The sequence below is a fragment of the Eumetopias jubatus genome, unplaced genomic scaffold (genome assembly GCF_037043125.1).
Source record: "Eumetopias jubatus isolate StellerSeaLion01/CBP00866 unplaced genomic scaffold, mEumJub1_p1.0 scaffold_9, whole genome shotgun sequence".
NCBI lineage: Eukaryota > Metazoa > Chordata > Mammalia > Carnivora > Otariidae > Eumetopias > Eumetopias jubatus.
In genome coordinates this window covers 40652593-40665055 of record NW_028274815.1, presented here as the reverse complement: position 1 = coordinate 40665055, position 12463 = coordinate 40652593, and the positions used below count along the sequence as shown (strand labels likewise).

Genomic DNA, 12463 nt, shown 5'->3' with positions numbered 1-12463 from the left:
GCAGATTTTATAAGATGTACTTCTTTTAATTGGGCAGGAGATCAAAAACCTGAAGTTACCAATTAGCCTCAGCAGTAGTTAGCTCAGTAGAATGTAGGAAGTAGAAGGGATGGTAAGGCATTGAATGTTGTGGGAAATAGTGGGAAATGAAATGGAATCAGCTGAGTAAGGCCAGATAATAGAGAACTGTTAAAACCAGAACATTTGTCCACTTGGTTTGGTGGACAAGAAAGAGAAGGTTTTGGCGTTTGTACAGAGGAATAACATTACTTTCTCCATCATCATGTCACATAGGCTGCTATTTGGGAATGGAAGGATGGTAGAATATGAGTGATTCTGTAGTTCTTTTGAGACAGGATGAACCTATTCAGAATGATTGTGTGGATGAAAACGAATCTAAAAAAGAAATGACAAAGAAGCTGGGCTGCCATAGTAAGATCACGGTTGCCAGAGAAATGATGCATCAAACATTTGGTGTTACCAGAAAGTAACAATAGAAGATGATGCAGGGAAATCACTGCTTTTGAACAGATATTCAAAAGAAAATGTTTCTCATGGATCTAAAATTAGTCAGATAAAAGAAATGCATGAGTTCATCAAGTTTGTGATCCAGAAACCTAGACGAGAAATCCAGTTGCCAAGGCAATTATTTCTCTTAGAGTGTTTGCTGTTGAGAAGAAGCATAATGTCCCGGAACCTGAGTTCAGGGGCAGTTTCAAGTGGTCTGGGAGGATGATGCTTCCAAATGGGTCAGCCTCATGGTAGAGAACCAGTCTAGCCCCCCTCCCAGCATCAGCTCAATGATTTTGACACAAGACCCATCTCTCTGTGGTGCTGCAGTCTAGCTTCAGGTGAAGCCACGTGATGTGTGAGGCAGAGAGGCCGGTTTCTTAAATGCATTTTTCTGTAGCAGTGAACAGAGTGGGCAGGAAACTTGCTATGAAGCCTATCCCCCCAAAAGATAAAAGGAGAGGAGCTCACCACATCTGTTGTATTTGAGGCACTGCACATCAGCCAGAGAGAGAATGCTCTCCGTGTGAGTGTGTGAGCTCAAGAAAGGCTGCAGGGAGTGAGAACTTGCTTTAGACTAGTTGGTGATTGTATGGGGAAGAATGTGTGGAGTTCATGTTTAAAAACAAAAACCAAGCATGCTGATTTTAGATTATTTTTTTATGGACATAACCTGTCACAGGGAAAAATGTTCTATAAATGTAGTACTGACATGGCATATGTGAAATAATGACCTCCGAAGGTATGGTCTAGACATTGGTAACCATCTGTGTTAAGAATTCACACTGACTGGGGCGCCTGGGTAGCTCATTCAGTTAAGCATCTGACTCTTGGTTTCAGCTCAGGTCATGATCTCAGGGTCGTGAGATGGAGCCCCACATCAGGCTCCGCCCTCAGCATGGAGTCTGCTTAAGTTTCTCTCTCCCTCTCTTCTGCTCCACCCCCTGCTCATGTGCCTACTCTTTCTCTCTCAAATAAATTAATTAAAAAAAAAAAAAAAATCCATGCGGACTGGTTGCTTGCTGACAATCATGCACTGGGGCCACGTGGAAAATTGGGAACTCCATTATGTTTTTGGCATGGGATTTCATCGCAGTACATTGATAGAGGCTTCTTAAGGGCTGCAGATAAAAAGCAGGACCAATGGTGAGCTTCACTAGTGAGATGAAGCAGAAGAGGAAGACTTGAAAAATAGCAAAGACAAGACTGCAAATAAATAGCAAGGACATTTGTGATTAAAAATTTGAGCAAGGTGATAGTAAGTAAAACAACTTTTCGTGTTTCGTTCCACAGGGTAAAAATATTTATTTTTCAATACCATTGTATATTTAAGCTGTATTTGCCAAATCTAATTGTAAGATCATTGGGACCCTTGTCAAAAACAGATTTTTCAAATCTCCTAGAATCAGTTTCCAGGCATGGGCCTAGGGAACTGTATTTTTAACAAATGCTCCAGATGAATTATATACTCAGCCAATTTCAGGAAGCACTGAGTTATGCCAACTCAATGTGCCTGAATGTTGGCAAGTTGTCATATGTTAAACTAATGTGTTACATGGAATTTTCTTGTTCAAGTAATAGGTGTTACTATATCATGTGGCAGGAGAAGTACAGTAAATATTAATGTTGACAAACTCATAATTTTAGAGTTAATAGCTTATCCTTTGTGTGGAATTTTCCTGTCTTATAAAAGGTATTAGGTATCATCATGTGGAAGTAAAGACACACTCAAAACTAAACAGTATTCCACATCCCCATCTCAAAGGTGCTTTTTATTGGTCCTGATAAGGGCATTCTTAGTACGTTTGGTATCTGTACTTTCCCATCCTGTCTTCCTTCTAGGAATGCAAATCCTCAAGGAGACTTTTCTCATCTAAGAACATTTACTGAAGTACTGAAACTTCTATAGCTATCTTTGTGCAGTTCAAGTTGTACATAGATTTTATCCAAAGGTCAGCCTAAAGGAAATATCTTGGAAGGAAGGCACCTTTTCCTCTTAACGGTTATTTTTTTCTTTGGATAAAGATCTTATACTTGCAATCTCTGGTATTGTAATAAAACTATACATAGTCCAGTACCTGTTAAGTGTTGCAAAATAGAGAGTCTCAAAAATATCTAAACTGGCTTGTTTGTTTGATTTTTAAATAACTGGTGGTTGTTTCTGCTTCTCCAGACCTATTCGTCTTTTTGTTGTAAGCAAGTCTGGTCACAGTTCCCAAACAAGAAACAAATCACACTGTACTGCATTTCTCAAAAATAAGACAGAAACACACAAAAAATAAGTGTACCAGACACTGCCTGTCTGATACAGACAGTAAAACCTAAATTCCTAGGAAAGAGTTGCGAATCAGTAAACTCATGAACTGATACAATTGCCGTTCTCTCTGACAGAGGAAAGAATGTCTGACCACCTTTCTGGCATCTTCTAAGAAAGGCCATGCACATGTCTGTCTACTTCTTTCTTCATTTCCCTCTCAGGTACCTTCCTGTGTGACCCCCCTACTTCTTTTGCACACTGTCGTGCCTAAATGTAATTTCTCATGAGCATCTTTAGGTTTTCTTGAGGATATGTCTCAGACTCCTGAGGCAGATATAATCAGGACAGCTGACTGGGCATAAGAGCAACTGGGATCAAATCAGAGTCAAACTCTCAGGGGACTCCTGCTTTCTGGTCAGGAGAGGATGGGGATTTGTGTTGGCTTAGGCTCTGGGAATCAGTTTGTTTTCCCCTCTGTGTCCCACGGTGGGCCTTCCAAGTCTCACCTTGCCCCTGCCTCCCCATCTTTGCCACTCGTCTTATCTGCCATGAGCAGGGAGCAAGGTCAAGTGAGTGCCTGAATTTTACTCCAGGGGAAAGAATTGAGGCACACAACACGTGTGCTGGCAAGATGAATCACATATCCCATCCTCAGCTCTTTCGTCCCTAGAGAGACACAAAATTCTGTACATTTCCTGGGGCTTCCTTTGGTTGTGTTCCTTTACATCACCTGCCCACTTGGATTTCTAGAAGAGAAAGGGCCTCTCCTCCAAAAGTGCCTCATTCTTTCGATCCTTCCCCTCTTCTTATTTTACCACTTCCCTTGAAACTGCTGTTTCAAAAACAGTATTCCCAACCTATGAATCTCCCCCGAGTGCTGCCTTTGTACACACCATTTTATTCCTCTTTTGTCCTGTCCCTGCCCCGAGTCTCACAGGAAGTTAGGTCTTCTGCTCCTTGGCCTTTGTTTCACCCCCATTTTTCCCTTGGAAGTCCTGCTCATGAATGTATAGAGCGCATTTGCACATTATCAGTAAACATTGTCTTAATACTTGAGTTTGTATAGTTGTGTTTTAGTAAGAGCTTTGCTGTCGTATTTGGAGATTGGACCTCAAATCTAGCTTGCTTTGGGGACGCTTATGTCTCAGTCTTTACCATTCAAGTCCGGACATAGTCAGATGGGAATGTGCACTAAATAGCACATCTTAAAAAAAAATTTTTTTTTTTTTTACATCTTAAAATTTTTTTAATGGAAGCTATTTTGCTAGACCATGCAAATGCATTGGCCAGGCTGTTAGAAGCCTTTGCCAGAGCTCGTGTTTGAGTTGTTTGTTGAGAACTGTTGTGTCTGACCCTGAGAGGTGGTTTGTTATAGTTTAAGTACCAGCACAGACGTGCTGTAGTTCATAGTCAGGCCTCTGGTGCTTTTGATGAGTTCATGATCTCTACTGTGTTTTTGACTGGTTGAAACTCAGTTATAGTAAAATATTCATCCAGAAAGATGTCTGATCAATATTCATCTATTAAATCTGCTTTCTTTACTTTCATTTCAGATTTGTCCAATATGTGCAGCATTACCTGGAGGCGATCCTAATCATGTCACGGATGACTTTGCAGCTCATCTTACACTTGAACACAGAGCCCCTAGAGATTTAATATCCTTTTAAGAGGCAAGAAGGGATAGAGTTGTTTGTAATGTTTGTTATTTTGATAATTTTTAAGGACAGTATACCTGAAGAGAAAAACTAACCTCCAAATTATTTTAGTTTATTTGACCTTTCCTAAAAGTGACTCAGTGTTGAGATGCAATTTATCTCTTTTTATATGCTATGACTGTCACATGAACAGTGCTCATTAAGTGAAAGTTGCCTTGCTCATCATCTTCACTTCATTACAGTGAGATTTTTTTAAGACTGTTTAACTGGGTTATAAGTTTTCAGCAGGGTGTTTTCATACAAAAGAGGAAAATGCTAATCCAAATTAAAATCTAAATAAATATAAAGAGAATTTATTTGCTTCCCCTCCACATGCTCTGTTGCCTTATCCTGTTATCGGTGGGAGGATGAGCAGGGATGCGCGTTGGGGCTGCTTTCCCTCTTGGAGTCCCCTTCTCCAGAGACCATTATTCCCTGCCCAGTCCCTGAGTAGGACTGCATAAGATCACGTCCAGCTCCAAAGTCCTTTCCCGCTTTCCTTTCTGCTTCCCCTTTGCAAGTCACTCAGCAGTTGCTGGTGACATTCCCTGTAATCCAAGAGATGAGCGGCCCACCAGAGTAATTAATTTTGTACACTCTGTGCTGCTTGTTTCAAGTTCTGAATTGTTTTTCTATAACTATCACCTATTAACTTAGGGGTCTGTTGTCATGTGAAGGTTTCAGTGTTCATTCTAGTTCAGCAATTCAAGAGCTAAACACAGCTTTTCTCTTTGCCAGCCAGACTTCATTCTGATTCCTTTGATTGCCTCCCAGCAATCGTAATGCAACCTTAATCCTGTTGAGGAAGAAACTGGTTTGATGGTTTTCTCGGTCCACAGCTCCCATCCCTTGCTTACAGTTTCCAATTTTCTAATTGGAAATATGGTTCCTTGGAATTAGGGAAAGATGAGAAAACTAATGGAAAGATAAAGACCTGGAACCAACCTAAGAAATTAGAATGTCAGCCAGACCTGAGCCAATCAAGGGGCTGGTACTCACTGAACAGAGGAAACCACTTTTCCTCTCTCCTGAGTGCTGAGGACACTGAAAGCATAATGAAGAAAGCATGGGGTTTGTTGGTTTTTATTAAGAGAATAAGAAAACCCAGATGGACCAAGAATACTTAAGTCTTTGAGTCACTTCACATTTTACATAAAAGAATCTTATAACAATGCCCAGAGGGTTATGCTTGGTCCCTGTTTCACTCTGTCTTCGTGGAGAAGCTAGGCAAATAACTTCAAGCCAAGCTGTTATCCTGAACTTTTTTTTTTTTTTACTCTGAACTTTTTCAGCAAGTTCAAGGGCCTCTAGTGAAATTGGTATCCATTCAGTAGAATGTCCCACATCATCTACATCCATTTTTGTGAAATTTTTATAAGAATCTGTGGTTATCAAGAGAAGATTAAATTATGCAAAATATAAGAATAAGAGAAGGCATATGTTACATTTTGGATTCCTAACGAGTATTATCATGAGGTTCTGGAAAACAAAATGTTGACATTGCAGTTAACTTGGAAATACACTGATTCTTCAGGTACTCAAGTGCTGCTGTGGGGTGACTTTGTTTGTCATGAGGGCGTGGCTTCTCTCCAGGCCTCGTAAGCACCAGAACTTTTTTCTTTTCAACTGTTCTGATGGAACTCTTCCTAAAGTGTACTTTTTACACCCAGATGCTTTTAAAAGACGAAATACAGTGATCGTAACATCACTTTCTGTAGAACCCGAGCCATGGTCCTGAATACCATGATGAGACAGTGCACATTCTGGTGGCCCCTGAGGGCTTCCTGGAGCTGCTCAGCCTGTCCCTCAATGACTCCACAATCATCAGCTGAAGACCAGGAAGCCAGCAGAAAGTTATTCTGCACGATACAGATGTTCTACGTGCTACTTCGAAAGAAAAGTCTCTTTTACAACGAGAGCTGGCTTTTCCCACACATCCACCAGTATGGAAACGCAAGATTGTCTTTATGAGTTTGGGCAGCCTTGTGCTCTTTGGGATGTTCTTTAGTTTAAGCTGGCTACGGAAGATTGGGGGGGGGGCTGGCAATGTGACTTGTTGAGAAATGTGGTATTACTCTCTGTATATCCACTTCTACAAGAAATTCAACTCTAATTTTCTGTTTTGTAGCAGCATTGAAGAAGAACTTGAGGACAGATTAAAAACTAATAACCAAAAGGAGTCTTTTACTCCTGAATTTTAATTATTTCTACTGCTCCTTTCTCACTACAGATGATAATTGAGATTTGATTAGCAGAACTCTCCTTGGGTATTAAAATTGATGCTTATTAATTCTGGTTACTTCCATATGAACGTATATGAAATTCAGTACTGAGGTTAGGGTAAGGAGACACCTCACCTGGGTGTGTGACCCGATAGCGCTTTTCACCCCATCTGGTTATTGTAGCTGGAGCCTAGGAAGAAATTTCTTCCTACCTAGAAAACCTTTTTCCTCTTTGAAAACACACACACACACACACAATATATACACACTCAGTTCATTGCTTTATATGTGAGAGTCTTTTTTTAGAGTTAATAGCCCTCATAGATACGGTTGTGATGTTTGCATTTTAAATTAAATGTGCTGTTTTTAAATGTTTACAATTTAGGAAATCTGCATGTCTGTCTAGCAAAAGCTCAAGTGATTTTTTTTTTCTTTCTGTGAAATATTTGGGTTCTTTTCTTAACTTTGGAGTTATGATGAATCGAGTGGTGTTCGACATGTACGTAGAATGTTTCACCCTGGCCGGGGATTAGGAGGTCCTCGTGCTCGTAGATCAAACATGCACTTTACTAGCAGTTCTACTGGTGGACTTTCTTCTTCTCAGAGTTCATATTCTCCAAGCAATAGGGAAGCCATGGATCCTATAGCTGGTAAGTTAGTTGCATGTTCATAAAGGAAATGACCAGGGAGGGGGCCTCACTTTAAAGTTTTTGGTGGAATTTGTGTTTTAATCTCTCGTCATGCTCCTACATTCCTTCACAAAATTCCCCTAAATCTTATAATGTAAAAGTAGACAGTATAAATTAGTTTATAATTTTCTGGCATTTCCTTAAGTACTTAGAGCAGAAGATAATAAGAAATGGTTCTGGGTTCTCTATTTGTGGCCTCTGTTGAAACCTAAGAAAATGATAAAAGATTTCAGAGTTGAAAGAACGCCAGAATCCCATGGCTCAACCTCCAGAAGCACACAGATAATAAGACGAATTGACAAGACTAAAGAATTAAGCTCCTCTCATAAGAAAAAAGTAAAGTAGGAGTTTCTCTGTTCTTGGCCTTGATTTGAGAACTATATTCTTAGGGAACATACTGAAAGTACATGTTTTAATAGCTTAGAAAAATCTTACTTACAAAAACAACAACATCTGAACATGTACTTCATAACCAACTCCACTGGGTCTAATACATGGCCAACCTGGGAAGCCAGCAGTGCAACAAAGGGGTTGAGAGTCAAAATATAAGGTCGGAAATCACGTTAGCCTCGTACTAAGACACACCAAGCACAGACAGGCAGTAAGACCCTGGAAAGCCTGTACAAGTTCTGAAATGTGTGCACGTGGTGGAATATGTATCTGGATGTTGTGATGCACCTTGCCGAACACCCTGGAACACTGGTAAATGTAAATCTCTAATAGCAACTAGGAACAGTTTTACTCATAAAATGTTCTTAAAAATATACAGACATACAGATATAAAATCTTAATTCCGAATGTGCTTTAAGCATTTGGATGTACAGTAAGCCCTGTAAACTGAGTTTTGGGGATTTTAAAAAGTATTTCTTCATCCATAGGGAATATTTACCTGCTTTTTTTGGTAGCAGGCTCTAAAAGTTAATTTCTAGAAGCAAAATTCAAAAGTGAGAAATTCTCTCCATTCAGTTTTTTCTGTCAGTGAAAATTAGTTTATTTTAGTGATGGACTCTATGAAAGAATCGTATGAGAACCCCTGGGATAAAACAACAGTGAGCAAGAAAACAGAAATGTACCCTGTTAATGAGTTTTAATGATGAAGAGCATTTGCCAGCCAGGGAATGTCTGTGAGGCAGTCATCAATCCCCTGTAAGCTCAGGAGAATCACACACACACACACACACGGGACAAGGCAATTCCTGCACCTGACTTAGATGAGAACTCAGGGACAGAGGTCCACATTGCCCTTGATGAGTACAACCTTATTGAAACAAGAGTCTGGACTGTAACAGGCCACTGACTAGGCTGTACAGTCAGGGGCCAGTCAGCCTCATTGAGCATCATTGGTGCTACTCACTCTAGTGGTATGCTGGTATTCTCAAATGACCGTACCAGAAAGGACCAGAGAGAAAAGGCAGAGGTGAGTGGTGCAAAGGGTCACAGATAGAAATGATCCAGGCCTCTTGGATACAATTCTGATCATCATTCAATCATTGAATAAAAGTTAGAGGCCTACTATGTGTCGGGCACTGCTCTAAGAGCTGGGAGTGTTATAAATGGTAGACTTGATCCCTGCTTTCATGGAGCTTGTGTTGAGAGGTTTTATAATGATTGGACCAGCAGACGATCCACTTTAATTTACTAAATACTAAAAGAAAGTATAACTAAGTTAGTCCATTAAGTCCGTTAAGCAACAATCTGTTATGTTTTGCTTAAAAATAATTGTATGTGGGCTAATTGTATTTCCATTCCCCATACACAACAGCTCTTACCTCCAGGAGGCATTCTAAAAGATATTGGGGGCGCCTGGCTGCCTCAGTCGGTAGAGCACGCAGCTCTTGATCTTGGGATTGTAAGTTCAAGCCCCACGTTGAGTATAGAGATCACTTTAAAAATAAATAAAAATAAAAGGTATTGAGCTCCAAGTTGAAACTTTATGTTGCCATGGATACCTGCCTATTGACAGTCATTTCTAATGTTCCTCTAAAAGAGTGATCTTCAGCGTTTTGTTTCCCACAGTATTGTAAGCAGACATTAATCACCTTCATTTCCATTGGCAGAGCTTTTATCTCAGTTATCAGGAGTGAGACGTTCTGCAGGAGGACAGCTTAATTCTTCTGGCCCTTCCGCTTCTCAGTTACAACAACTGCAGATGCAGCTGCAGCTGGAACGGCAGCACGCCCAGGCAGCACGACAACAACTGGAGACGGCACGCAACGCAACCCGGCGTACTAACACAAGCAGTGTCACCACTACAATCACACAATCCACAGCAACAACCAACACAGCTAACACAGAAAGCAGTCAGCAAACTATCCAGAATTCCCAGTTTCTTTTAACAAGGTAGTTCATTTATCAGTACAGCTTTGTTTTAGAAGTAATGTTTTATTAAGGACTATGCAGTCTGCAATGATCTTTTCTCTTTTGTGCCTTATATATGTTCTTGGAGACTTGGCCTTTGACCAGACCCTTAAAACTCCCAAATCTAATCAAAACTGCATATGCAGGATTTCCCCAAGAATATGAAAAATAATGATTATTTTAGAGAAAGTAGGAACGCTGGTGGTCTCGTTCCAACAGTAAATTATCATGTAATGTGAATTTTTTCCCCCTGTATTGCCCATAAAACTGAAATCTAAAAAAACTGAAAACTGAAATACCATATCATTACATTTTGGGGATATATTAGGTATATTTATTGTCATAATTAACCTTGGTTTTTTTTATTGCCAATTTCAGTTAGCTGTGAAATATTAAAAGGTATAAATAAATAAATAGAAACATTAAAAGGTACAGGGGAGGATTTCATAATACAGTAGTTTTCTTCTGAGAATTTCCAAAGAAGCAGGATTTAAATTCTTAGAGTTGCCACAAACAAAAGTAATAGTTTTTTTTTTTTTAAAGATTTTATTTATTTATTCATGAGAAACAGCGAGAGAGAGAGAGAGAGAGAGAGAGGCAGAGGGAGAAGCAGGCTCCCAAGGAGCAGGGAGCCCGATGCGGGATCCTGACCTGAGCCGAAGGCAGACGCTTAACCATCTGAGCCACCCAGGCGCCCCAAAAGTAATAGTTTTAAAAATGGTTCACCATGGTATAAAAAAGAGTTACCTCCTTCTAAAAACTACCATTAGCCACCAGGTATATTCCTCTCCCAAGCCTGTTGGTATTTTATGTGACTTTCAAGAATATAAAGGATTTTAGAAAAAGCAGTGATGAGTAGACTTAGGCTCAACAGATAATGAACCTAGACTGATCTGGGACTTTAATGGAGCAGAGAGGAGTATAAAGTACAAACTGTGAAGTGAAGGAGAAAATTAGTATAATGTATCAGTTACCTCCAAACTGTCAGTAGAAGACAGTATTATTTCTCTGTATATTTATTTTATGTCATGCTTTTTAATATCTCTTGTTAGTACAGTGGCACATGTCCATAGTTGTAAATAATTTGTTGTGGATTCAGAATAAAAAAAAAGTTTGCAGACCCCTGTCTATAGCCCCAGGTTTACCACTTACTAGTTTGAACCTTAGGCAAATCACTTAACTTCTCTTAACCTCAGTTTTATCATCAGTAGCCCCTGAGTTTGGCCTCATGAGAAAGAATTGTTTTGAGGATGAAACAGAATTTCAGTATGTGTATGGTCTGGCTCAGTATCTGGCATATAATAAAGGCCCAACTACTGGTTCCTATTATCATTTGTTAGGGATCTAAGGGGGAAGTTTCAAGTGGGGGAATCTACCTTTGGATTATCTCTGCAAAGTCACTAACTGTGCTGAGTTATTACCAAAAAATGTTGCTTCAACATAAATCACAGAGCCACAGATGGATCCACCCTGCTACCATGTAACCTTACCTGTATGGACCTACCAACTTGCCAGAGCTAGATACTGATCACAAATCAGAGACCTGACTGTGTATATCCACTGAGAGTTCACTGAGCTGTGGGTGGAATGAATGTCTTTGGAAAAGACACCTTCCCATCCTTGACCCATTCTTTTTTTTAGACCAAACTCAGTGGACTTGATTTGGGATTTTTCTCTCTGTAGTTATTCTACACCAGACACCCCACTCCCGGGGCATGGTATGGGTAGCCTTTGAGTTGCCTTCCTTGGATTCTGGTCGTAGCTTCTTGAAGAGCCCTCTCGGTCATCTGATAAAGTACATTGCACAGTACCTTGCAATTTGCAGACCACTTTCCCCATCTTTCATTGTATTGTTTGATCTTGACTCATATGATTTATCTTAGGCAATATTTCCCAAAAATGTTCCCTGGAACTTGATATATCATTCTAAGGAACATGTATTGTTACTTATGTTCAGCTTTTTTCCTGATAATTTTGGGCAAAACTAAGTAACAAAAGTTGTTTGTTTATTGTTGGGCTTCTCAGAACTTTAAATATATTAACATGCATTATGAATCTTCAAGGCAAGAGAGCTTCAAGGCTGCAGCGTTTCCAAAGAAAAAGCCTGGTCTCTCATCAGATAGCCATTACATGATGTATGTAGGGCCCAAGCCTTATCTTTGTCCTCTTTGACGGGGACTGTTACTGTTCATGTCACCCTGGAACTCATGGTGGGGGACAGTTTCTTTGGATCCAAAATTGTTGACCTTTTAGAAAGTGATTGTTTCAGTGCTTATGTCAGATTTCAGGCTTTTGGTAGTGGAGTCGGCTAGTTTTGCTAACTCCAGTTTGAAGATCTTCACAAGCTTCACAGTTATTTCTAGATCCCAAGTGAAGTTTGGTCCATTAGAGGATCTAGCCCTAGTACCACATTTTTATCTGCCTTTCAGGAGTGAAATATTTTCTCCGGTATTTCCTAAAAATAAAAACTAATATTGTGGGGCACCTGGCTGGCTCCATTGTTAGAACATGCAACTCTTGATCTTGAGGTTGTGAGTTCAAGCCCCACGTTGGATATAGAGCTTACATTAAAAAGGTTGGGGGTGGGGAAGATGCCTAGCTGGCTCATATGGTGGAGCACGCAACTCTTGATCTCGGGGTTGTGAATTGGAGCCCCACATTGGGTGTGGAGATTACTTAAAAATAAAATCTTAAAAAAATAAATAGTAATATTGCAATTACATGCTCTCCAAA

General features: G+C 39.9%; 1 protein-coding gene across 1 annotated transcript in view; it reads left to right on the top strand.

The window, feature by feature from the left end:
* The window catches only part of KCMF1 (potassium channel modulatory factor 1), a 38923-nt gene that overhangs the window by 24473 nt on the left and 1987 nt on the right, over positions 1-12463 (top strand). The window contains exons 4-6 of the mRNA XM_028122350.2: positions 4321-4422; positions 7159-7333; positions 9430-9712. Of these exons, the coding sequence (XP_027978151.2) occupies positions 4321-4422; positions 7159-7333; positions 9430-9712 (560 nt within the window). The remainder of the gene's footprint in view (positions 1-4320; positions 4423-7158; positions 7334-9429; positions 9713-12463) is intronic.